Source organism: Catharus ustulatus, chromosome Z (assembly GCF_009819885.2).
Source record: "Catharus ustulatus isolate bCatUst1 chromosome Z, bCatUst1.pri.v2, whole genome shotgun sequence".
In the NCBI taxonomy this organism is placed as follows: domain Eukaryota; kingdom Metazoa; phylum Chordata; class Aves; order Passeriformes; family Turdidae; genus Catharus; species Catharus ustulatus.
In genome coordinates this window covers 17,652,630-17,679,685 of record NC_046262.2, presented here as the reverse complement: position 1 = coordinate 17,679,685, position 27,056 = coordinate 17,652,630, and the positions used below count along the sequence as shown (strand labels likewise).

General features: G+C 39.0%; 1 protein-coding gene across 2 annotated transcripts in view; it reads left to right on the top strand.

Annotated features, from left to right (window-relative positions):
* Window positions 1-11,904: 11,904 nt before the first annotated feature.
* IL6ST (interleukin 6 cytokine family signal transducer) overlaps window positions 11,905-27,056 on the top strand; it is a 35,096-nt gene continuing 19,944 nt past the window's right edge. Inside the window, exons 1-7 of one of the 2 annotated variants that reach the window (XM_033085253.1) lie at window positions 11,905-11,996; window positions 18,866-18,946; window positions 19,457-19,768; window positions 21,554-21,686; window positions 23,808-23,968; window positions 24,309-24,460; window positions 26,867-27,026. In XM_033085253.1, coding sequence (XP_032941144.1) covers window positions 18,880-18,946; window positions 19,457-19,768; window positions 21,554-21,686; window positions 23,808-23,968; window positions 24,309-24,460; window positions 26,867-27,026 — 985 coding nt within the window. In that variant the 5' untranslated portion in view covers window positions 11,905-11,996; window positions 18,866-18,879. Of the gene's footprint in view, window positions 11,997-18,865; window positions 18,947-19,456; window positions 19,769-21,553; window positions 21,687-23,780; window positions 23,969-24,308; window positions 24,461-26,866; window positions 27,027-27,056 lie in introns of both variants that reach the window. The other variant, XM_033085252.1, reaches the window with a different exon arrangement.

Sequence of the window (27,056 nt, the reverse complement as noted above, 5' to 3'; positions counted from 1 at the left end):
GTGTGTTAGTCAGTCAAGCAGTTAGCATCCTGTCTTTCACCACTACATTGTAGCTTCATTTCATAAAGAAATTGACACTAGTATTGTCATCCATGTTTCAAAAACCACCTGTAATTGTAAATATCCACATTGTAAAAAATGTACCATTAAATGCTGAAAATACAGAGGACCTCTATTACTGTGACATTTCTTTGGCTAGATTGCATTTACTCACCTGGATAGCCCATTTATGGAAAACTATGGATGAAAACTGACCTTCTAGAAGACAATGGGAAAAAAAATAACTTCACTGAATAGAGAATTTCCCTTTACTTCTTCCTTTATATATTAAACTTTTCCAAGGAAACAATTTTTTTCAGTCTCCATTCATAAACATAAACAATATCAGAAAACATTATTTAGGTATTACATTTTTCGTTCAAAAAACAAATTAAATTCCCTTGCAGAAAATTAATGCTGTCTGCCAGAGGTTACATTTTTTGTCTGCATTTTGGACTCATCTACCAAAAAAATAGGAAAGTTTGACAGTCACAAATAAATCAAATTCCTTCAACACAGATATACTGCATTAATATTACATTAATTACATTAATATACTGCATTGATATTACAGTATCAAATTTTATACAGCTTAAGAAGGTTCCTGCTGAAGTAATCACTCCTTTACCTGATATAGGCTATATGTATCCTAGAAAATTTTCCTCCTCAGTTAACCATAACAACATATGAAAAGGAATAAACAATATAATTGTATCTTGAAATAACTTTACTTTTGTACCAATATTTTATAAAGTTTCTGAATAGTTCAAGATACTTCCACAATGATCCTATTTTTCTTTAAGTAACTCAAAATATCTTGCCTGTTTTAACTAAAAATTGGTATTTTCTTCTTTTTAATTTCTGAGTACAAACTTGTCTTAAAAGCACAGGGATAGATTTGTTTCCATTCTTTTTTGTAAGTCTGAATTTCATCCTTCCTAAAGTTATTTTAGAAGGCAATACTAACATCACCCTAAGTATGAGCTATAACCTCTAAAATATTTTAAATTGTGTATTATGTAAATTTGAAGTTAGAGATGAAATAAGATAATTTTTATGCAAATTCATTCTCCTGAGTATTTTGTTTAAAATCTTTGCTCATTCATGGTACCTATACCTTAGGTTCCATATAAATAAGAGGGGTTAGCAAAGATCAGATGACTTGTGCCAAATTGAACAAGGGAGTCCAGCCCAGCCGTAATTGAACTCAACAACAAACACCTATTTATTTAAATAAAATCAGAGTTAGGATTAATATAAAATCATACATGCATTTAACTTTCTAATAGTGGCTGAAGATTTAATTCCTCAGAGAATATCCTCACCCTACTTTATACTAATAAAACACTCATTAGCTTTACTGGTCTAGATGTTCATCAGTAAGTTTCTCCTCATGGTTCAGGAACCAAATCTGCCAGCCCTTAATATGACAAAAATCCAACTGCAACTCTTCAGGATAATCACACCACCAAGATAACATCACATTACTACAAATGAGAACAATGAAAACATACTTGTCATGTTGACCCTGACCTTTTTGAGGGGAAAAAGAAAGCAAAAACAAGGAATTCTAAACTATGACCTGAAAAGCTTCCACTTGGATTTAAAAAAAAAAAAAAATTAATATTTTAAATATTGGAATATTATGTTAGCTTATATTCCTTTTCTCAAGAAAAGTGTAACTGAGTAATGAACAGGTAAAAAGTTGTTTCTTGAGCTGGTTGGGAAAATACCATCTTACAACATTGCAAATGGTAGCAGCAGCTTACAACTGAATTTACAGCATATAAGCCAATAAACTTAATTCTGATCTGGATCCAGATCTGAATAATTAATTTCTTCCTGCCTGCAAAATCCTACAGAATCCTGCATCCCCTACAGAATCAGCCAGGTATAATTTAAGACCTCACATTTTTAAACAATTGTTAGCCAGATATGGCAGAATTCAATCTTCTGTAAAAGGGACTTCTTACACACAGAAATGAGACTGAACTTTCTGTCTTCAACACAGACGTTTTTTTTCTTAAGGCTGAGGACAAAGAATTGCTGTTTACAGAGAAAATAATTGTGTGAACACAGATAATAGTTTCCTCTCATCCCTCAGATACAAGGGTCAGCAATTTGTCAAGGTTTATATGTCAGATTGTGTTTTTCTTTTCTAACTCAGTGGTTGAACTTGCTGGAAGGAACTCAGCAGGAGCCAGGAACTGCTACTTCCCTGGGAACAAGATCCCACCACCATACCATCAATAGCTCATCTGTATGTGAGGTACTAGTTTCACATAATCACAGAATCAGTTAGAATCACAGAATCAGCTGGAAAACACCTCTAAGATCATCAAGTCCAATCTTTGACTGATCACTACTGGCACAAGCATTAAATGCCATTTCCAGTTATTTCTTGAACACCTCCAGGAATGGTGGAATCTCCCTGGCAGTCATCCCAATATTTAATAATCCTTTCTATGAAAAACTTCCTCCTGATGTCCAGTCTGAACCAACCTCAGCACAGCTTGAGGCCATGTCTTCTCATCCTGTCACTGGTTGTTTGAGAGAAGGGCCGACCTCCAACTGGCCACAGCCTCCTTCCAGGCAGTTGCAGAGAGTGATGAGGTCACCCCTGAGCCCCCTTTTCTCCAGGATAAACACCCCCAGCTCCCTCAGCTGCTCCTCTCAGGACTGGTGCTCCAGACCCTGCCCCAGCTCCGTTGCCCTTCTCTGGACTCACTCCAGCCCCTCAGTGTCTTTCTTGCACTGAGGGCCCAGAACTGGACACAGCACTCGAGGTGTGGCCTCAGCAGTGCTGAATACAGCCACGATGAATTCCTAACTCAGGCACTGAGAATAGCACCTTGTTATTCACAGCTCCTTTTCTCACCTGTCTGTACCTGCTCCTAATACTTCCTTCTGTCAGTAGGAAAGTGTTCCCTCCATCACGGGCTGTGATACCAATCTACCTAACCAAATTTGCCTCTGGATGGTGGGACATGCCCTGGACAACACTGAATAAATTCAGATGCAAATGCCAGGGAAAAGAAATGTAGTAGAACAAGATTTAAAGGAGACAAGGCAGGAAAAGGACAGCTTGGCACTTAAAACACTTTGGAGAGATCAGAGAGACAGCAACTACCAGGTTATTCCTGAGAATACCAAGTGCTCTACAAAACCCTGAGTTGCCAACAAGTTGCAAAGCAACTTTACACCACAGTTTAGACAACATTTGAAAAGCTTTCCCAGATCTAGGAAAGACACTATAAGGCAGCTTTTTTCAAAATGACATATGGAATACAGTAAACATAGAATCACTTTAAAGGATATGGTTGGCTATTGCAAATGTATTGCTGTATTTCCAGGCATTAATGGTCATCTTAGCCTGTATAAAGTAGGTATATTATCAGTGATGCACGTTTAAACTTGTAATAAGGTATGCATAAATGTAACATTAAAAAAAAAAATTAAGATATGTTGAATACATTCCAGTAATTCTGTAAGTAGTAAATGCACTGGACAGAATATGGGCTAATAGTCAAATCTTTAGTGATAAGTTATTGATTACCACAGAATTGTAAAATAGTAAATAATTTAGAAAGCAAACTCTGCAGATGCTGTGGTTCTACTCTTCTCTCAAAGCTTGTATTACCCACTTATCAGTTTATGGGGCAACAGCACACTTAAAACATCCAAAGATGATCCAAGACCACACTACTGTTTTTCAAAAATTTAGTTTAAAAGAACCTACATATTTTCTATACCAACATGTTACATGTTGATATGCATGCAATTTACAGCATGAAGCTGATAAGAAGAAGGTAGGGGAAGAATATCAACATAATCTGAGAAATTTTCATCATATCCAATGCATTAGAAGTAATTTATTAACTACTCCTGTTGAATCAAGCTTATCAGGCAATAATGAGTGATATATGAATTTATAAGCAATTCTGAAATACATTGATTCACATGGTTAAGAATTGCATACAAATTATCAGGATAGTAAAAATTTTAATGCCTCTTCTGATCGGTGAATGAATTATTACTTTAGTTGATAGTGATTGTCACAATTACATAGTAAAATTCAAGTAAATATATAATGAACTATAACTTTGGAGGAAATACTAGCAAGTAGTTTCATAAACTATCTCTTCACAAAAGGCACTGAAATATGAAAACTTTATATCTCTCAGGATATACTGTTGATGATGTGACTTGAACCTGATCTTGAGTATGTAGAACTCTTCAAGAGGATTCTCCCATGGCTTAATTAACTATAGACAAAATACATTTAAGTAAACCCTTACAGAATGAATGACAAGCGGCCCCACTCACAGATAAAAGGAAAAGCAAAAGAAAAGAGACACAAAAGTGAAAAATAAATGAGTAGACAATGATAAAGTAAAGAATGAGGGAGCACTAGTCTATGTTTATGTAAATAGTTTGGTGTATATGTTACATCTCTTACCACTAATGTTTTTCTGCCACTTTCTTCTATCTTTTAGGATTTCTGATTCTGGGGAAGACCTACATTTTTTCCATACTTTTATACAACAGGAAGACAATGTGCTCCTACTCCAGTCTGGGAAATGTGAGTGATAGAACAAAATAAAAAGAAATCACAAAACATTCCAAGCTCTGTTCTTGGAAGTTAAAGTTTGATTACAAACATTCGTAACAGAATTTCAAGTACTAATGACAATTTCTACATTGGTGCCTTGGCTCTAAAAAGAATGCTTCAGAGATTAGTGAAGGAGATGCTCTCATGCTAAGATTCATATGCCTCTGGCTTATCTCTTAAAGTAAGCTTTCAGTGCTATTGGCACTATGGAGGAGTTTCAATACTGACAAACTGGGCTTGATTATGCATGACCACCATCATTTTTGTTTGCTAAAATCTGACTGCAAAGCACTTGTTATGCCATGTCAGTGAGACAGGAGGAAAAGGAACTCTGTCACTTCTGATTTTTGGCAGAATTTGATTTGTTATATAGCTGAGTGAGAGTATAAATTGAGAACAAAAGTATTATTAGGCAATTAACCTTCTCCTAAAATAATTCTTAAAAGGAATTGTTTTGACAGACTGATGCTGGACAACTCATAAATACAACAGTTAATGCTAAAGGAAGTAGAAAAAACAGGAAAATACATGAATGTGAACTTGGCTATGGCAAAGGACAAAAAGAGCAAAAGGAGAGAAAAGAAAGGAAGAATTCCTAAAAAATTGTAAAGAATGGTAAATAAATGGTAGGGTAGCAGAAAAAGAGAAGATAGATCAATGAGACCAGAAATGTACAACACAAAGTAGATCCTCAAAGGCAGTGAAACATATGAGGCAAAGATCTTTTCCTGTATCTTTTTACTGTATATGAAGTTGCCACATTAATTTGTTAATACAAATAATTATTGTTTCTTTTAATTTTTTGTGAATGCGTAAGTTTCCTAGGTACTTGTGCACTCCAGATATAAATTATTTAGTCATGTAGCTGATAGAAGCCGCACTATAGATATATATATATATTTTTATATATATATATAGTCTCAGCAATTAGAAATTATTAACAAGAGCCAATATTATCCTTCGTTCTCTTTCGTTCTGTTTACTTTCTGCTCTATACAATTTCATGATTTCATGTAAAAAATCCTACATTCCTTTCTGTATCTCTTAGTTGCATGTTTACACATCAATGTACCTGGCATGTTGAATTTTTTCACTGCTTTTTCAATTGTTCTTATTCTGAGGTCTTCATTCCTTCATCATACGAAGCTGTTACTCTTTCTCACAAAAGCATTCATTTTTATGATATTATCAGTAAAGTACTCAGGACTGAAAATATTTTACTATGTATACCCTTAATTTGCCTCTGAATAGCATTAACCAATTTAACTATAAGGCAACAGTCAGTGACTGGTTATCTAATACTAACCTAGCTTCAGTGTTAGTGATGAGAATGTATTTCCCTGTGAATTCCAGTCTTCACTTGTAGCAACAGGCTCCATCTAGCCTTTTGTGTTTTGTAACCATTCAAGCAGAAAACTTGAAGCACAATGCTGTCAAGGACGGTTTTTTAAAACATGTCACTTCAAGACAATTACCTATCTATCACTGCTGATAGCTCTCTTCCTGGCAATCAAGTGGTATCTCACTGTATTGATTTCAGTGGTATAGTGTAGAACACTAGGTATAGCATGGAAAAATACAAAAAGGACTTGTCAGTAGTTTGCCTGTAGCTTACTTCCCCTCTGTAAGCCATATATAAACTGTCTCTTCAGTATGTCTCTACCATCCTTTACTAAGAAGTCACAAGCTGTAGTATCAGAAAGCAAACATTTCCAACCACAGCTTAACTCTTACACATTTTTTGTATTTAGAGTCATTCCACTAAGACCATCTCTCACACACACAAGTTTTAGCCTTAGTCTGGAGAGGCTAAGGCTAAATGGAGCAACCACTGTGTGTTGTACATGTTTAGGCACCTCTGTGCTGTCCCTACTACACTCTGCAGTTGAGGACCAAGAACACGAGCTCCATTTGTGATTTGACACCTTGAATGCCAATTTGTCTTACAACCAGAAAAGGCATGTCCATGGCACTGGTCTTCACCCACCTTGCTACTGCCTGTCCAAACTCAAAGGAAGGCCTGGATAACCAAGGGTAGTTCTGACTGAACCTAACTAGAACTGTTCCCTCACTCACTGGAAAGGACAGAAGTGCCACTCATGTTAAGAGGCTGACATCAGAACGGAATCTACAATTACACGGATATAAGATGGACTGGCTTCCTGCAATAGAGCAGACTGAATCACAACCTTGGTTTCAGAATGCCTTTTTCTATTGCTAGCATGCCTTTTGTGAGCTGAAATAATTAGGCCCAGCTCAGCCATCCTTCACACATTATTTTGTGCAAATAGTTCATCACTTTGGCAAAAAAGTCCTGAGTTACATTTTCTAGCATATTTTTTACTGGCTATATTGCTCATTAAAGTCTTTGCGGCCAAGTAGGAAACATAATTCCAGTCAATCTGAGACGTCATTTTCTTTTTAATCATCTTCTGCTACTCTTAGTTGAGTCTTCTCATTCACTGCCCAAGAGTTCTGCCTTAAGGACACATCCACATTCTGGTCTCTGTGTACAGAATTACTCCAAAGGCATTTAGCTCCAGCAGCTGCCAAAAGCATACTAAGTTCATGGGCAGTTCTCCCATGTGGTGTAAAAGACTGCAGCATAACACCTTCAGCTCACCTTAGCTCTGAATGAGCATTTCATCTCAGTGAACTATATAGCTCATTCTGACTAAGCCATTTTCCACATTTGATCAATTTAATCCTTCACAGTATTTTTATATTCACTGAAATTTCGTATTTTTTTTCCTTTTTCTGATCTCACTTTTGGTCTTGTTTCTCCAGTGAAGACCAGATCACTGATTATCCTACTACCCACTATCTTTTTATAAAAAACACCCCCTAGAAACGTGTTCCATCAGTCAAAGCTTCCAGTCTGGGCTAAATGTCATTAGCTCTGTGATTTCCACCACAAAAAAACAAGCAGATTGCTAGGTTCCACACTGCTCCATTAGATGTCACATTAATTTAAAGCGGGCCATAACCCATCTCCTTTCTGTCTGTTCTATATGCCCTACTGATGCAGCTTCATGGTGTTACCATTCCTATTCTTGAGAATCAGGATGAAAGAACTAGGTCAAGCTCTCTTCAGCAATCCAAAGCTTTCCTATCAAGCGTATCACACATGGAGGAGTCAGCTATCCCCATTCCTAGCTTCTTCCAATGATCACAAGATTATGCTGAAGTTATTAAGTCCTGATGAAGCTCTACAGACCCTGGCTGAATTTTGCAAGGTCTTGTCCAGATTGTCAGGTTTTATGCCCTTTAACTGGGCACAGCAATGCTAAAGAATGAGGTCTGTCCTGTTGCAATATGCATCACTCATTCCCCTGTAAAGAAATGCCATCAAGCATCCAGCTGTACATACAAGGTTGCCATAATGGCTGCTTGTGGCTCAGTGAACTTTACTCGTTTGTCACATAAATTGCAAACACCTACCTGCTCTCAAAAAAAAAAGCAATTATGCTCCCATTTCCCTCAAGACGATGTAATCAATTATTAAGTCCATTTTTTGCTGCCACTGAGCTACTCATGTTTGTAAGTTAAAAGGCTGTGAAGTGCTGCAACTGTCACTAAATCATTTCCAACAGTTACATCAGCTATTTTTTTCCTTGTCGCTGTCTCCTTCCTACCTCTTCAGAAGGCATCACTATGACTTTATGACCTACAAGACTGTGGCTTCAACACAACAGTCTGCTGTCAACTGTTCTGACCATTCAGGTCAAAGGGGGAAAAAATAAAGTTACACTACCTCATGTTAAAGAATGTCAGACATTGGAGATCCTAAGTTCAAGCCCAGAAGAAGTGATACAAGCTGAGAGAACATCATCACTTTGGCAAGAGGCTCCAGTGTTTCACTGAACCTCCCAGGCCAATAGTTTCATACAGTGATTCATTCATCTCACAGAAAATATCTTGGCATGAGTCAGAACATTGCCATTAAAGGGTGGTGTTGTTCAGCTTCTCCCTTACTATGAGAATCTTTCCCAACCTCCCTGTTCTGAGAGTGATGCATTACTGAAAAAAAACCACATGTAGTCAGTGTGGAATCTTCTCACAACCCTGGTGCATCATAGGATTCTCCAAGTCCTTACACCAAGATAATAATAATAATACACTCCAGAAAGATTTTTCCTTTCTGTGGCTCACCTGTTGTAAGATTCAGTGGATTTTGCATACTTTTCACAACTTGTTACAAAACTGCTGAAAATATCCATAGAGTGGTACAAGTTTATTCCTTGGCAATCTCTAACAGTTTCTCCAAAAAAGTCTCTGCTCCCACAGTTGGACAGCTATCAACCTTTGCCAACAGCTACAAGTTTGCCCATCTCTACACTTCCATGCTATCTCCTCCCTTCTGCAGCTGAGAAAGCAGAGGATGTGAAGGCATGCTTCACTGAATGATACCTTAACTGCGTATCATGGGAGCTTGGAAACACGCTACACAGCTATGATATGAGCACTGTATTGGAATATAAAGTGAAGTGTGAATAAGCAGTGGATAATTAATATCAAAGACCTTCCAGTTCCTGACAAGTAGCTTTCTTTTATTCTTGCCTCATGTATTTAGGGAATATATGACCAAACATCTAATTAAATATATAAAATAAACATTTAATATAATGCTTTATTCAATGTGCAGATTAAAATGCTAGCTGGCAGGAACATTTTTAAAACATGGTCAGAATTTTTCATTTCTCTCAGTATTTGAAAGTTTAAATAACTGGTGTTTATATTTCCCATATACCAGTACTATACTGCATATACAGTACAGTATAAAGCCATATAACATGCCTCAGTAGGGAAGAGGCAGTAAATCAAACTAAAGACTCCTTCCAGGAAATCACCCATGTACAGAAAAGGCACTTCGCAACACGCCTGACCAGTTTAATTCTCTTCTTTGCCAGGGATCCTAAATGTCCTGATTCTATCCAGTGGCACTTGTAATGCTATTAACTTTTTACCTGCTTGCACCAGAAAATAGCTGGTGTCTAAGAACAATCAGATTTTTGGCAACTAAACTGCTAGTAAATAAATGGTATTTTGCACCAATACTGAAAAAAACAAGTACAGTTGTGAACAAATTATTTTGTTTTTCTACACAACTTCCTATATGCGTACATAGTTTTACACTGAGTCCATAAATAGACTGTGAAATACACAATCTTTTGCTTATTTGAAGAGTTCAACACATGTCATATGTAAGCGAAGCCTGTCACAGGACTGGTTTTGAAGGAGGTGGGAGGTTGTTCTACAAGTCCTGGCAATATACCAGGAATCGCTTCAGGCTATAGGATTTCAGAATAAGAATGTCATAAGAGGCTGTCTGTTGGCTGGGGGAGGGAGCAGAGTGGAGTGCCTACTTCTGGAATGCCTGTTTAGCAGCAAAACTCAAGCAATCTCACAAGAGACAGAAGACATGATAAAACAAGAGAAAATTTGTTTTTTCAGTCCTTCTAGTTAAAAGCCTGGTTCGACTTAAAGTTTTATTGCCAAACACTGATTTTTTGAGGATGCTGAAGCAAGCATATCCGTATACACTGAAATCTACCGATCTTACACAATCAAACTGTATCAAACTGTAATTGTACAGTCTCAAATGGTAACCCAGAATCAATGTAAACACATATACTAACCATTATCTGGTGATAAAGCAAAAGTGATGAGGTGTAATGTTTTGTGGACTGAAAAAATGTGAAGCTTATTCCCCTGATGTCATTTGTCCTGGTATCTTAAGGGTTTGAGAAAATAGAGGATGTATGAGTAAAGGACTGAGACTACTGAGTGTAGAGACCACCAGTGGGAGAAAACAGCAGCGTCTATAGTTTGTAAGGTTACTAGACAGCAACAGTTGCAAGCAGGGACATAAAGTAATAAACTTAATCTGCACCCTAGATAAATACCTATCGGAAATTACGTAAGTGCAAACAACGTTGTTGTTGTTAGGAAAGCAGAGCAACTAAATGACCATTTAAAAGCCCCATCCAGCTTTACTCTGTTGCATAGAAAAAATACAAGCTTTTCAGAATTAGCAGCAACGTTTTTGTTGGATATTAAGCCATCTGAGACAGTACACCAAGTATAATCAGACCGGTACTAAATCCATGAGAAACAGACTATGTTTCACTGTCTTTTTCCAAAGTTCCAACTCCTGTCTTATTAGCAGGTCAGGCCAGTACCTGAAACAGGTACAACATGTAGATGCCTTTTTTATCTAACCAATCTGCCCACTCATCTAAAGATGTAACTAGAAGTGTAATATACCTCATATCCTACTTGAGCCTAAACATAATTTAAGAACTAAAGGGGCAAAACCCTAAAGCATCTGGCAGGAAGAAACTCGGGCATGCATCAGTGATGTCTGGTATTCTCCTCACTAGGAGCAGCATCCCTTGACACTCTCAGAACCAAATTTGAAGCGTGGCACTGAAATGTGTTCTTTCTTACTCAGGAATTGGGAAAAAAATTAATCTGAAATGAAGAAAGCATCTTAGAGCACATGATTCTGTCGGATTTATAAAAGTAATTTTTTTTTTTTTACGATATGAAGAAATGTCCAAGGATAAGCTGGGTCATGATCATATTAATGATCTATATTATGGACCATTCCTTAGCAACCTAGCCTCCCACCGTTTTCAGGGACTGGAATTCCAACCGATTTTCAGAGACTGAAACATCGCGACTGCTCTGGATCGCAGCGCTTTGCTCACACCGCAGCTGTTGACAAGAGCATTCTCCAGCCGCCCGTACTCCCACGGGAGTCTTGCGAAACGCCGGGAAGGCCGCTGGCTCCCCAGGCCTGCTCAGGACAGCCCCCCCCTCGCGCCGCTCGCGCAGGCCCGGCCGGGCAAAGGCCAGGAGAAGCTTCCAGAGGCCTGGCCGGCAGCGGCCCGGGTAGGGTCCCGCTGGTCTGCCGGGCGCCCCGCGGCCGCCGTCCACAGCTACAACACACCTTGATGGGAGAAGGCTGCGGGGCGCGTCGGGCACGGTCGGCGGAGGGGCCGGAGCGCTGCGGGGGAGGGGCACCGCCTCCCTCAGGGCCCCCGCCACGGCCCCCGCCCCCCGCGCGCGGCCCCCACGCCCCCGGCATCCTGGCACGGGCAGCCGCGTTACGGGAAGCCCCGCCCCTTCCTGCAGCCCCGCCCCCCTGCGGTGACGTCACGGGTCCCACGGGCCAATGGCGGCGTGGGCGGAGGAGGAGGGTGGGGCGCGCGGGGGCTGGGGCGGGGCGGGAGCGTGACCGGGCGCGGGGCCGCGCGTGCGGGACGGCGGCGCGATGGCGCGAGGCGGCTGTGCCGCTATTTAGGGACAGCGGCCGCGGAGCGCAAGGCGGCGGTGCCGGGTAAGGGCTGGCATGTTCGGTCGTGTGCGCGGTTCCCCACCGCGCCCCCCCCCCCCCCCCCCCCCCCCCCTGTGTCCTCTCCCTGAGGGGCGTCCGCCGACGGCGGCCGTGCTGGGCTGTCCTTTCCCTCCGGGCCGAGCGCCGCGGGCGGGGGCACCGGGGCGTTCGTTCAGGGCTGGCCGAGAGACGGGCCGGGGTGGACGGGAGGATGGCAGCCTTGCGCCACTGGGTTCCCGGGCCGCTGGCCAGCCGTGCCCCGCGGCGGTGTCTCGTCTCTTCCAGCCTCTCCTCGCTGGCGCCGGCAGAGCTGGCCGGCGGTGACGCTCGCAGCGCAACATGGCCTCGCCCGGGGCCGCCGGCTGCGGCGCCTGGGGTGCCGAGCCCCTGGCAGGGCCGCCCGGCCGTGCCCCAGCCGCAGCCCTGCCCCGGCGTGGCGCGGAGGGTCAGGCTGAAGGTTATCTGCGCGCTTTCGCAGAGGGGGGGTTAGTGCCGGCCGTCTGAGCTGGCAGAGGTGTCGCGACCCTCGCGGGACCCGCGGCTTTTCAGGTTTTTCACTGTGAGATAAGCGTGCTGTGCCACCGGCCGACATTTCCTCGGTGAAGGGGTTTGCGTTTTGTTGCTGTCACCACAAGTGGTTTGCTCTTGTTGCATGTAGATGGTAGAAAACTGCTGCCCTGAGAGATACGCACTCTTCGTTTTATTGCTGGTCCAAGTCGTGGAGGGGATTCCCTGAGGAATTGGGGAGGAGCGGGTACAGTGGCTGTCTGGTTACTTCCCATGCTCCTGAGCTCCAGTCATCCCCGTAATGGAATTCTGATGCTTTCCCTAAAAAAAAGCGTCATTATTTTCATCTCTCAGATGATGAAACTGAGGCACAAAGGAAAGCAGTCTGCCAAGTGTGTTGGCAGAATTGAGGGGAGTAATTCCCAGTCTCAGTTTTCATGCTTGTTTTAGGCTGGCTCGGAGCTTGCCAGCTGGTGGCTGCTTGTTACTGCCGAGGCATTCTGAAGGCATAGTTGTACACGTAGTTGCAGTTTTACCACCAGGTAGTAGAACCACGTGGGATTATAGTCCTGTCGTTTGTGATCCGATCACAGAGGGGGATGGAGGGGGAAAGGGAATCCACAATCTGGCTGTTATTGGGAGTTAAAATCCTTTTTCTTTCATCCTCTTTTCTATAAAAATACAATATTTATGTTTCCTGTATGCTCTTACTTTCAGAGGCATGATTATGTAAAATACACTGTTCGAAGCATGTAACTCTTGAACAGATTTTTTTAATCTATATGTTAGTATAGCACAATAAGAATGTAAGTGTGGATGATTAAGTTTTCCTAGAAGTTGAGCATTCAAAGTAATTGTTTGGATGTTCTTTATATCTCTGGAAATGTGGTGCTTCAAATAAAGTCAATAGATTAGCATTTTTGGCTGAGGAGGAAGATAAATGGACATCTCTGAGTACACGAAATGGCGATACTGTTCCTCTGCTGCTTGTCTGGATTATTTTTTTCATCAGTTATTGTTGTATTAACAAGAACTATCTGGATTAGAGTCTGGAAGGTTTGATTTCAAAATGAGAACACAGAGTGCGAAGACATTACTTTGTATAAATTTCATTTTTGGACTAAAACCACTTGCTAGCTGTAAGAAGATTCTGAAGTATTTCAGAAAAATTGATCTACAGTTCTAAGAAGGTACCAGAAAGAACTCAATTATTGCAAACAAATATTTGGTGCCTCTAATTAGGTATTTCAGTAATTTTAAACTCTGTATGTTTTTTGGTCTTCTTTTTTTCTCTCTATTCTGAGGGCTCTACTAAAACTCCAAGGATAAGCTTCCTTCTAGAGGCAGAGGAAATAAGTAATGTAGAGAAATTACTTGCTTAGATGGTGAAAGGGATTGCGATGTCATTTGTATGTAGACATTTTAAATACAAAAATGTATTTCAGAATATGCTATTAATATAATGTTACATAATATTTTCAAGTGCTTCACTTAGAGGTATCTGGTGTTTTTTGAGTCTCATAAATATTTCCAAGAAGGAAGTAAGCTTGGAGGAAGGAAGGAAGCTTGCAGATGAAATACGCTTAATTAGAAAGCAGTTACTGTTTGAATAATCAAAATTCCTTGAGGATAGTTACAGCTTTTAGAAGGCTTTAAGTACAGTCTGGCTTGTTATAAAACCTCTAGCAGCTGCCGCTTTGTGAAGCATCCCTGGTTCTGTCTGCCTGAGCTGTGTGGATTCCTAGTGGCAGATTACCTCTTGAAGCTGTAAACATAGGTCTGCATTTTTTTTTTTTTTTGTGGAGGCATTTCTGGAAATCCATTTTCCCACAACCTTTGTTCTCTTGTGATTGATGTGATGATGAGCCTTAATAGACTGAACACCTTCCTGTGGTGGTTGTGGTGTTATCTATGCTTCCTGACTTCCAATCTGGCTTTGCTGGCTGTTATTTTAGCTGTAGTTTCTTAAACTGGCATTGTGATTTGTGGGTCACTTGGAGAGGAGTTGCCACCTCTCTGAAATGGGGAGATAACCCATTATAAAATGATGTATCACTGTGGTCATTTTGGGGCAGATCTCTTGATTTATTAAATAAGTTTGATTTTTAAGATTTCTCTCTTGCTCAGAATAAGTAGTGATACCTGTTTTGCATGAAAGCCTGATACTAGTTCCTGAACTGTTAGTCACAGGTTGATCTTAAAAGTCAACACTGTTACTACTTTGTGCATATAAGGTTTGATTTTATGGCTGTTAATAGCTTTTCATAGACACTGCATGAGGCATCAATTTACGGATCAGGCATAAAGGCTTAGTGCTTTCCTTTCAAAATGGCTGCAGGATATGAAGAATAATAGAAGTCCCTTTTGGTTTGGAAATTAAGTGGAGTGATCTCATGGCATATAGGTTTTAAAAGTCTGTCTTTATAGAAATGATCAGAGCATTTTAACAGACGTCTCCTCTTCGAGGTAATTTATTTTCTGTCAGCTAAGGACTGTCACCAGCAGCATTCTAAATTTACCATGTTGGTTTTACTCAGTAGTATTTTGACGGGTTTTGATCTTTTGCCACTAAACCATGAGAATAACCTGGCAAACTTCTAAAGTCAGTTTCTTTCTCAGTCTCCCTTGTCTGTTCACTTAGTGATCCACAACAACTGCATAGTATAGATAAAAAGTTTGGCTCTTTGGTTTTGTTTGTTTTTAATAAAAAGCATCTGAACTGACTAGCTGTTTCATTGTTCATACAGCATCAGGTTCAGCTTTCACCTTAGATAAATATACATTGTACCAGTTAGTAAAGCATAAAACTTGGGTTGAGCTGTGCATAGTGACTGAAAGAAATGATTGAGTTTTCTGTTATCTAGACTAGCTTAGTGTGATTTAAAATCGTTAATGGTGAACAGTTAGTGTTTAGCATTACTGTTGAATGATGGCACTATCTTTTAAGGTTTGCTGTAGCGTTTTTACACACTCAGATAAGAAAACACTAATTTGCATAGAAGTATCTTGCCTATTCTAATATGAAGTGTGAGTCCTTGTTTTGTTAATTTTAAGTCGCACCATTTATTTTGTTTTTTCATTTATTTTATGGCTTTCATGTCAGCGAGATGGATGGAAGTGTCTAGTGTAACTCTGGATCTTTCCCCTAGAGCTACATTTCAATTAAGAATCAGTCTTGTAAAAACCAGAGACACTAATGTTTTTTAAAATAGCACACATTCGAAGGGATTGTAATAGTGCCTTTGTGGGTTTGGAGGTGTGTAGCTTCAGTCTTCTCCAAACTGCATTGATCAGCAGGGGGTGGGGGTAAGTAAAATACATCAGAACAGCCTAAAGCAGATATATGCTGAATTGTGGCATGGCTTTGACACTGTAGTTTCAGCTGCTTGGTTCCCATATGGAATGTAGGTGGGCTTTCCACTTAATTGTCTTTTGCAGGTGATGGAGCATGAAGCTCTATTTTCTTGCTTTTCAAGGGCTGACTGCAGTGGAATTGAGTAGCATGATTTGTGGAGGGTGTATCTGCTCCCTCAAAACAATTGCTAAACTTTCCAAACTGCAGAGTAGTAGAAATTTGAACTTCAATCTCATATGAGTGAATGAATCTGCTTGGAACAATTAAAATGTCGTTTTTCAAGTCTTGAAGACAGTTGAATATAGAAATGGCATTTATATAAATAGATAAGAACTTAATTTTAATTTCCAGTGAAAAGTAGTTTAGGACAAAATGTGAGATAATTATGTATTATTGTTTACTTATTAAGTTGGTTGTTGTTTTTAATTTATTTATTCTTTCAGTTGCTTTGCAATATGATTTTAATAGCCTGAGCCATACTTAACTGCTGGTGTGAAAATCAGTGAATAGTTTTGTGGAAATATTGTTTGACTTTAATAAATAATGACCCAAAAGAAAACAAGTAATTTTGTAGAGATATAATAGCTTAGGTGACTTGCAGTTACTCTAAGGTAGCATGAATCATTATAGCAAATGGGAGAGACATTAAACAACATTGTAAAAGCTTCCCTTTTTACATCTGTTTCATTCTTTCTCCTTCAGTGTGAAAGGTGCTTCTGCTGTTATTTTGCAGCTTTTGGCAATTAGCAGTGAAGCAGAGCCCCTGCTTCTTTCCTCCTATAAGGCTTGTGTTGCCCTTAAGCTTCTGATAAATTTCAGATCTTTTGCAACTCAAAATGTTCTGATTAAATAATTTAAATGAATCTTGCTTGAAATAACAGATCTTAAGGTCTATCCATAGTAGAGCTCAATAGGCTTTGATTAACAAGCAGTATTTTAGTAAGTTTTAACGTAAGTCATTAAAGCAGATCCCTATGCACAGGTTTTATTTAGTGATTTAAAAAGAGAATACTCTTTAGAATTTGGTTGTATTCAACATGAAAATTTATTAAAATTTTTTACACTAGTTGGGAATTTTTTAAAATGCTGAAATTTGTGTGTGGATTAGAAACCTTATTTTTCAGATATTGGAAACTTAACTTCCAAAATAAGCAAGAATCAATTGATACGGTTATTTTACTGTACCCTTGTAATAAATATCCAAATACCCCTTTCATTTAAAGCAGTATAAAGTGGCATAAAGCAGTATTATATCCAACTCAGTGAGAGGACTTCAGTAGAACATATAAAAAATTGATATCTTTTTGGTTTTCAATGCCATATAGCTACAGTCTGATGGCAAAGTACTTGTTTTTTAGTCAAAAACAGACCAACAAACTTCCAGTGACGGATGCTTGTCAAGTATGTATTTGTCAAGCCTTTCAATCATAATGTTTCTACTATAAAGTATCTATATAGGAAATTTTGGTGAGCTTTGAGTAATGAACTCACAAGCATAGAAGCAACTAAAGATACTGTGGGTAATTCTGATTACTTTTGTTGTAGTTCTAACTGAAAGACCTCTAGGTTGACAAACCCTACAAAGACTGCTATAAATGTTTGAGGTCTGCTTTCATTTAGTTGTTCCTTTGAATAGGGATTTTCTTTACATTACACTGTTTATCTTGATTTGTAAAGAAAAAACAGCTTAGTTGTGTTGATGTATAAGGAATGAGGTTCTAGCTTGGCAGTGATCCATGCTTAAATGTCTATCTAGTTTTACTTATGTATGTGAAATGCCTTGTGTCCTTCTGTCACTGTGCAATCAAAGCAAAGGCATGTATACTGTCATAAATTGCAGTATCTTCTGATAATAAGTGTGGTTTATTAATTTTCCTGTCTAGGGAATATTGTGGAATTCCCTTAAAACTTTTAGTGAGTTTCCTTTTATGGGGTAAAGTTCAGAATACTAGTTTCCAAAGAAGTTCTGTCAGGTTAGTGGAAAATAAGACTTTAGAAACTGTAAGCTATCTCATCTCAAATCTTAGTAAACCTAAAGAGGCTATGTTTAGTTTCTAGGTGTAAGAATAGTATGAAGTCTGCTTCCAGAAATCAGCTTGTGAACTAAATGCCTGATTTCACTAAGCCAATCTACCTGTTCCTGTAAAGTTGTGTAAATGTAGCTAAAAATAATATAGCTCATATGCTTAGTAGACAACGGTCACTTGCTTTTAGTAGTTTAGGACTACTTTAAAACTGTAAGTTAAGAAAACCAGAATAGTCTTAGTGGCTTCAGAACAATGCGGGTGGAAGCTACTGTGTGAATGCTTCAGTTTCTCTAAAGTTTTTTAGAAATGTCAAAATCTGAGAGTGAGCAAGTTATGTTGCAATATAAAAATAAATACGGTGTTATAAAATGTTCTCCAGCTTTTGGGGAATTGCAAACTCCCTTGTAAAATTTGAAGAATTAAGTAATGCTTTTTCTATAGTAGACAACAGTTCTTGATACAGAAGCATTGTGCTTTGTAATTCCTGAATGTATTTTAATTTGCTGTTGTAAATGAGACAAATAGTTTTGCGGTGAGTTGTTCTGAACCTTGTCTGAAGCCTTTGTATCAGTGCCCTTGAAAGTTAGGTATGTGTGATAACCATAATCAAATTCATAGGGTTGTATTTTAAAACCTGAACCACAATATTGCACTCGGTATTCTAACTGAACTTCCCACAGAGTTACCAGTGAAAAGTTTGTTTTCATATACAGTGTGAAAACCTAAAGCTGACATTTCTTAAACTTGTAATTAAAGCAGCTTTATATAGCCTCAGTATTTTTAATATTTGATTTTGTTTTATCAGTGAGGAAAATGGAAACCATATGCTTGTTCTAATGTGAGAAGATACAAAACTCTTTTAGGAAAATAAATGTGTATATGTGAGAAATTATCTTAGAGCAAATACAAATCTGATTTTGATATTGATCTAAAGTGAAGATTAATAGTTAAAATTTAAAAATACGTATCTTTCCCTGTTACAGAAATTCTGTGCAGCATGTTTTCTAGGTGGAACTGGGTGGCCTGTGGCTTCTATCTGATGTTGAATATTTGTTCTCCTGACGGTAAGAGTTTTGTGTCTCAAATACAAAAGGATATATCAGATGTTTGAAACACCTGCTTGCTTTTTGTCTAGATACTTGTTGGATGGGGGAAGAAAATCTTCTAGCACACACAGAGGTGCACACTTGCCCTGATTTTCCTATGATAACTTTCTTAACAGAAAAATGCTTTTATCAAAAGAGTAACTTTAAGTATAGTAAATTCCTCCTACAAAACATATGAACATGCAACCCTTGACTCTCCTGTCTGTCTTTTTAAGTGCCTGTGTTTATTAATAGGAGCTTTCCTAGCTTGGTGAAATATTTTTGCAAAGCCTGAAGAACACTACACTGGCTTTTGCCCTTAAGTCTTCATGTGGTCTACTAATGCATTTTAGTTTTATTATTGTCAAGTAAGTACTTGTTGCTTAGACACATGTAGTGTTTTTAACATTGCACTAGTGATGTATCAGCAATATTGGTTAGGGAATGTTTTGTAGTTTTTAATAAATGTAAAATTTGTCTTCTTTTTAGCTTCAGGTGGACTTGTGCAGTCATGTGGTCACATCATCCCGGAGTCACCTGTACTGGCCCTTGGTTCCAATTTCACAGCATTATGCATTCTGAATGAGAGTTGTCTTGACTTTGGCAATATCTATGCCAGTCAGATTATCTGGAAGATTAAAAATAGAGTGGTACCTAAAGAACAGTATCGTGAAATAAACAGAACAGTTTCCAGTGTCACATTCAATGACACTTCTTCACTAGCTACTCCTCTGACGTGCAACATTTTAGCAGATGGACAGATTGAACAGAACATTTATGGAATTACAGTTACAGTGGGCTGTGAGTACCATATTTTAACATTTTATTCTTATCTTAAGAAAATTGCTTCTGAGAAATAGGAAAATGCAAAAAATAGGAAGCGTGTATATCTTGAGGCACTTACTTTTATTGCCTCAGTTCCTGGATAATTGAGTAAAAATATTGTCAAATTACATGCCAACACAGCTGCTCAATATGTACTGAATAAAGTTTTCTAAAAAGTAGAAATACTGGGGAGTATTTCAGTGTTGAAATAGGGAAAAAATGGAACAACAAAAGCAGCAGATTTCAATTACAGAATAAAGATGGGGATTGAACTGAAATAAAAAGTAGAAAATTAACTTTTCCTTCTTGATTCTGTATCAGAGTTGGAGGAAATACTTTTAGGTGATGTGTCCTGGTTCCATACTAACATTTTGAAAATAGTGTTTTCATTAATGGACTGAGAAACATTTAGTCAATCTGTATAGCTGCTGAAGCTAAACTGAATCACCTTAAGGATCAAACATATTATTTGGATTACTTCACTTAAGAAAATAGGAAATAAGAAACTTCTAATTACTTATAAACTTCATTTATTGTAGAATGACAGCACTTGCATGGTTCATACCAAGTGCTTTTAGATAAGACTGTCTTGAGAAAGTGATGTGAATAACATAATGTGCTACTTCTTAATTACTTGGTGTCCTGCTAGTTGGACAAGTGTTGTAGTGTCCTAAATACTGCATGATATGGCTGATGGATTGTTGTCTCCTAGTGGTGGCAAAAGGTACTGCAGTTGCTCAGTGGTCTGCGTGCAAAAGGCTGGCTTGAGTTCACAGTCTAAAGTGATATGCTTCTACCATGACTTACAAAATGCCATCACAGGAAAGTAATGCTTTCCATTTCAGTTTCTGAGGAGTAAATATTGTACCAGAAAAAATAAAATTAAAAGTACTTTGAAAAGGTAAAATATATGGAAAGTTGACGACAGGTAAATTATTCTAATATAAACTTAATAACAATACAGATGACATCCTGCATTTGTAATTCATGTTACAAGTCTCGAGATGCATTTTTATTTAAAGCTATTGTATTTTGATAGTCAGTTAAAGAAAAACTAAATGTGACTAACAACAGGTTTGAGAAGAATACAGTTATTCAGGAAGAAAGCAGCAGGGTTCATAATGTTGTTTTATTGAACCTGCACTCTGCCTGAGGGCAAATAAGATTCTTCAAGTATATTATACTATTGTATATAGTGATAATATAGGCGGTAGAAACAAACTTTTTGTATGTTATAATTTGAATTTAAGAGGGAAAGAAAATAATTTTGCTGCATTCTGGAGAAGTTCTTACACGCTACAGTGCACTGATGAAGATCCTTAAGCTTTCATGGGTTTGCAGCTCAAGCTTCTTCTGTACCTCAGCTGGGTATCAAATTCCCTTTAGAGCTCAGGTTACTGGCAAAGTCATCATGTGCCAAATTCAGTACTGGTTTATTAATTTATTTTTGTTCTGTGTAAATTAAAATGTATTTAGATGAAAGGTGGTTAAGACAAGGTTTCCTGCCTCAGAATGAGAAGTTTTTTTTGTTTCTTACTAGCAGGGGCTTAATCCTTATACGGTTTATTGTGTGTCAGAGCAACTATTTAAGCTTCTTGACTTTGACTGTAGGATGATATCCAGCACTTTTTGCCACATCTTTTGGAAAAAAATTTAATACTTCTGATGTTCACAGAAATCATTCTAGTGGGACACTTAAAGGGATTCTTGCTGGATTGAAATGTATGTATAGATTAATTATTGCTAACTCTTTCTGTACAGTGGCCCCAGAGAAGCCTAAGAACTTAAGTTGTATTGTGCATCTGTTGTCAAGATACACACCTGTTATGACATGTACCTGGGATCCCGGAAGGCACACCTTCCTGGATACTCAGTTCAGGTTGAGATATCGCTGGTAAGTTGTGCTCTATAGAATATCTAAATAATTCTGAAGAATATTTTTATGCTAAACTAACATATTTCTGATTCTTTGGAAGAGTTATTAATGTAAGTCTAGTTTTCTGAAGCATTCCTGCCTGTCTGGTATGAGGCAGAAGAGGAGAGTTAGTAATTTCACGATTATAAGCCGCACCATTTTGACTAAAATTTTGGTCTGAACCCAAAGCGCGGCTTATAATCAGGTGTGGCTTATATACGGACAAAGAACAAAAAGTTGCTGTTTTAGTTTGGAGGACAGGTGTCTGCTGAGAAAGGCAGGAGCTTCTCGTTGAAATGGAGAATGTAAAACCCCTCCCTCCAAATTATTATAATTTTGAAATCAAGGGGCTTTCAGGCAAAGATATGGGAATTAGGAATAACAGTTCTTTACTAGGGAAATTAAAATAGAAATACAGTACTACAAAGTAACAAACTCCAAACCCTGACAAAGTCAGAGTACAACCTGACACTCCGTCAGGCAGGGTGTTGGTAGCAGTCCCATTCAATGGTGGTTGCAGTTCTCCTGCAGTGACAGATGTGATTCAGTTGAACTACAGAAGCTGCAGTTTCCCTCTGGAGGTCCAGTGGTGATGTGGAGAAGTCCAGTTTCCTTTGGAGTCCAGGGGAGAAAGGGGCTCCCTTAGTGTCCCAAAACCTCTGTTTTTATTTTGGTAAGAAATGTTGGGCTCTTCCTCCTGGCTGGAGCAACTTCCAATGGGATGAAGTAATTTTATCAGTCCCACAGTGGGACTCAATGGCCATTAGCAGAAAATGACTCGCTGGAGGAAGGAGGGGTTGTGAAAAGATAAAGAACAATGCCCTGCCTGGTTTCAATGGGTGGCCCATTAGCAGATAATATCTCCCACGGAGATAAGGATCACTGCCCCCACCCTCAACAGATGGTGATAGAATAGATATATTTATCACACTCTGTATTGTAAGGTGCGGCTTATGTATGGACAAAGAACGAAAAGTTGCTGACACCCGGAAGTGCGGCTTGTAATCAGGTGTGGCTTATAATCGAGAAATTACTGTACTTGAGTGCCGACTTAAGTCAGACTTGAAGTTTTGTTGCGGAACTTGTTTTGGAGTAACAGTAATCTCATATTTTTCTGTACTTCAAATACATGATTAGTGTGGCTTGAGCACAGTATATGTTATAGTAGTGGACCCAAACTTTTACCCTTTCCTGGGCTGGCCGGTCTATCCCATTCTAAACAAGCAGAAGATAACCCTTCTCATTGCAGGAGGTTCAGACTTTTGAAGGTCTGTTTCAATCCAAACCATTCTATGATTCTAAGCAGAGAAACTAACATAAAATGATTGAATTTTATAAAGGTATCTATCTGCACTTCATAGGAACTGTAGACAAACACTACTCTGAGTTAATCCTAACACGAAAGCTTCAGCAAAGTATTTCTCCTGTGAAAGCAGATTAAGTTACTTTCCAAACTCTTTAGATAGTCTCTTGCCGTTTAAAATGAACAGGATTGCTGCATTGCTCTGGAAATAGGAGTGATTGCCTGTAGGTTTCCAGCTACCCCATTCTGTTGAAGTGTTTTGGTAACGCAGCTGAAAGTATCCGCAGATAGAAAATGTTAATGCTTTGCCAATTTTCTGATGCCTCTAGAACTATTTAGTGTTAGTGTAGGACAAGATGGTGAGCAGAAGTTAATGTATTGCACCTCTAACACTGTACTCTTGAAAGGGATGCAGGTAGCACTGACTACATTTTCTAATGCATTCTAGTTACTAGCCATGTTGCTTTTGGTTAATTGTATCAGTTCTTCTCTTTCTTAAGTCAAGTCAGGCTTTCATACAAATTTAATTACGGTGCTCTTGCTTGTGCTTTGGAAGATACATGACTGGAAGTCAAGAGATTTTTACTTTGGTTTCAGTTCTAATGCAATCATGCATTTGTGGCTGTGGCTGAACAAGCCATTCCCACTTTTTCTTCCCCTCCTCTGCTTACAAAGTTAAGACAGAGGGGAAACATACAAGATAAACTGATTTCTCACTCTGATTTACTTTAAAATACTCTCTAAAGAAAACCAGACTTACTGTTTTGTAGCTTATGTGTTCTTTCTCTTTCATCTAGGCCAGAAGAGCTCTTTCCTGACTGTATACCAAAAGATGTAAACAATTCTTGCACCATTACTGATACTCAGTTCTTTGTTAACACAGAGATCTGGGTAGAAGCAACAAATGCACTTGGGAAGGCTGAATCTGATCATCTTGTTGTTGATCCTATTGACCTTGGTAACTATATGCCCCTTAAAGCTTTAATAGAAAACTACTGCTGCTTCTGCAGCATATTGCTGAACTGGTATGTTAATGTTTCTTCACTATAAAAATTATCACTGTGTAAGTGTTGTTGACTAGAGCTTGAACCGTGCTGGGCAAAGGTAGATATGGGGAGAGATTTTATCGCAATTCAGATAGCAAGTTTTTTGCTTAATAGTCTGATTTAGAAGATAGTGTAAAGTAGCAGCCATTTCAGGTCCTGAAAGGCTTTAAAGGTAATGCTGCATCTTAATGTGCCAACTTCTAAAGGCATGGTAAAGAACAGCTGTGAAGCTAACTTTAACTTTTTTTGTAGTTAAACCAGTGTCTCCGCAGAATGTATCAGTCAGCTCAGGAGCACTACCTACTGGTCTAACGCTTTCCTGGCAGAATTGGATTCCAGAAGCTATGATGAAGCTGAAATTCAATATTCGCTACAGGGTTGTTGGTGACACGAACTGGACGGAGGTAATACCACTAATGTCCCTTGCCATGATTCTGCTGAAATCCAGCCATCCGTCAAACTGGAGTTCCCTCTGCTGCACTTCAGAGCACTCACTTTCATGTCATTGTGTCTTACATGGCCACCCAAGGAGGTTTATCTGGCTTGTTCATGGAGGCTGTAATCTAGGTATTTTTTGGCACTGAGCATGGTGATCTTCTTGTGTCTTTGTGGACTTTACTGCTGTCCTCAGTGTTACAGTGCAATATGTTTATTTTAAATTTTATTTTGCACATGCAATGTAGAGAAAATTAATGAATTCTCATCTTCCCATATATGTGCAGAATGAGTGATCTAAATGTCATTCAAAGCTTGGGTAAATACTGTATCATGCTGGGATGCTTTTTAGAACTTACTCTACCTTCAGTAGGACTACAGTAGGTCCAGGCAGAGCCACAGGCTGGGACAGAGTGGCTGGGAAGCTGCCCAGTGGAAAAGGACCTGGCAGTGCTGGTCACAATGACTGAACATGAGCCAGGGTGTGTCTGGGTGGCCAGGAAGGCCAATGGCATCCTGGCCTCGATCAACAATAGTGTGGCCAGCAGGACCAGTGATTGTCTACCTGTTTGTTACTGGTGAAGCTACTGGTGAATCCTGGTTTTGGGCCCCTTGCTCCATGAAAGACACTGAGGTGCTGAGCAGAGCATGTCCAGAGAAGGGCAACACAGCTGGGGAAGGGTCTGGAGCACAGATGCTCCGAGGACCAGCTGAGGAAGCTGGGGTTATCCAGCCTGAAGGAAAGAAGGCTCAGAGGTGACTTCATCACTCTTCAACTTCCTAAAAGGAGGTTGTAGTGAGGTCAGAGTCAGTCTGCTCTCCCTAGCAATAAGTTCTTATCCCAAGTTAGGACAAGAGGAAATGACGTCAGGCTGTGCCAGGGGCAGTTTACATTGGATTATGAGAAAAAAATTCTTCTGGAAAGAATTGTCAAGGATGAGCTCAGGGAAGCTGTAGAGTTATTTACCATCCCTGAAAGTGTTTAGAAAAGGTCTAGAAGTTGTACTCAGGGACATGGTTCAGGAGTGGATTTAGCAGTGATAGGTATATGACTGGTCTTTTCCAACCTAGATGATTGTGTAATTCTGTACAATCTGGCTGCCCTGTGTACATGCCTCAAGTGTGAGGCAGTTAAGAACAGGAAAAGTGTAAGGAGTAAGACTTACCTGTACTATGTACTTATGTACTGTAATACGTTCCTGTCGACAAGAGCTGTGGGATTTTTTTCTTTACATCAATCTATTTTTAATAGCTCCTTAGGTTTTCCTTACTTTAAGTCTTCTCTCAGAGCAACAGTACTCTTGCAGAGGCCCAAATGTATTCTGAATTCAGTGAGTTATTGGAAGGAAGACTGCTTCTGATTTTACCAAAATATTCTGGAGCAGGTAACCTAACACACATCCTTGTGACTAATGTGGCTTTAGATGCAGAAACTATTTATTAAGCACACCTGTATTGATATTTCAAAAAGCACTGGCCTGTACAATCTGCAGCTCCAGGATCTGTGGCTATATTGTCCTAATAGGACAAATTCTTCTAACTTTTATTGTACTTTTAACTTACACACGAAACAGATTAAATAGTAGATTTTAAATCAGCTGAACTACTTAGCTGTTGTAAAATTGGACTATTTTGATAATTCTTTGTGCTCAGGATTAACCTCTTAACTGTCCTGCATCTGTGTTTAATCTGCTGTCATTCTTTGCAGAGGTCCTCACTGTAAGAACACCCTTAGTTGCAAGTGGAATAATAACACACATAACAGTGTGTGTACCTACTTGTCTCCATTATCTACTCCACCCTTCTTCCTTACATACATGCTAAGAATACTTTTCTGGCATTTGGTTGCTCACCTAAGATAAATGAAAGAGCTTATGAAAATAAATTATTGGCAAAACTATAAACTACTATAAAACTATTTTCAATTTCACTCAAGAAGTACTGTTCTGGATCAGTGGAAGCAGTGATCCTGGACTTTTAACTTATTGATTGCAAAATTATTGGTTACTATAACCAAGCAGGTAACCTAGTAAAGTTCTGAATTGTGAGGTGCAGGATACTGCAGATCAGTAAGCAGCAAAATTATGTGTGAAGGAAGGAGAGTGATGCAAGCTAATTGAAGAAAAAAGGTAACTGCCTGACTGTTCTAGTGTATGTATGTTCTTATACCTGATAAAGGCACACAAGTCTGAGTGAGCCTTTACCAAACAATGTTTGAGAATTGAAGTTTTTGGAAATGAGAGGGAGAGAAAGTTTGTTTGGTTTAGGTGTGTGTGTGGTGGGGGAGCCTTCTTGGATGATCACTGAAGTAGCACAGTTGTACTCAGCGCTGCACTATTTTAATCGGTGTTCTAGAGTCTTTGTCACATTTGCAGGTTCCTTCTGAAGATACAGCTTACCCAAGAACTTCATTCAATGTTCAAGGTCTCAGACCCTACACAGAGTATGCCTTTTCCATTCGTTGCATGAAGGAAGATGGACAGGGCTACTGGAGTGACTGGAGTGAAGAAAAGACTGGGATTACCTCTGAAGAGCGTGAGTAATGTATAAAAGCAGAGCACTGCC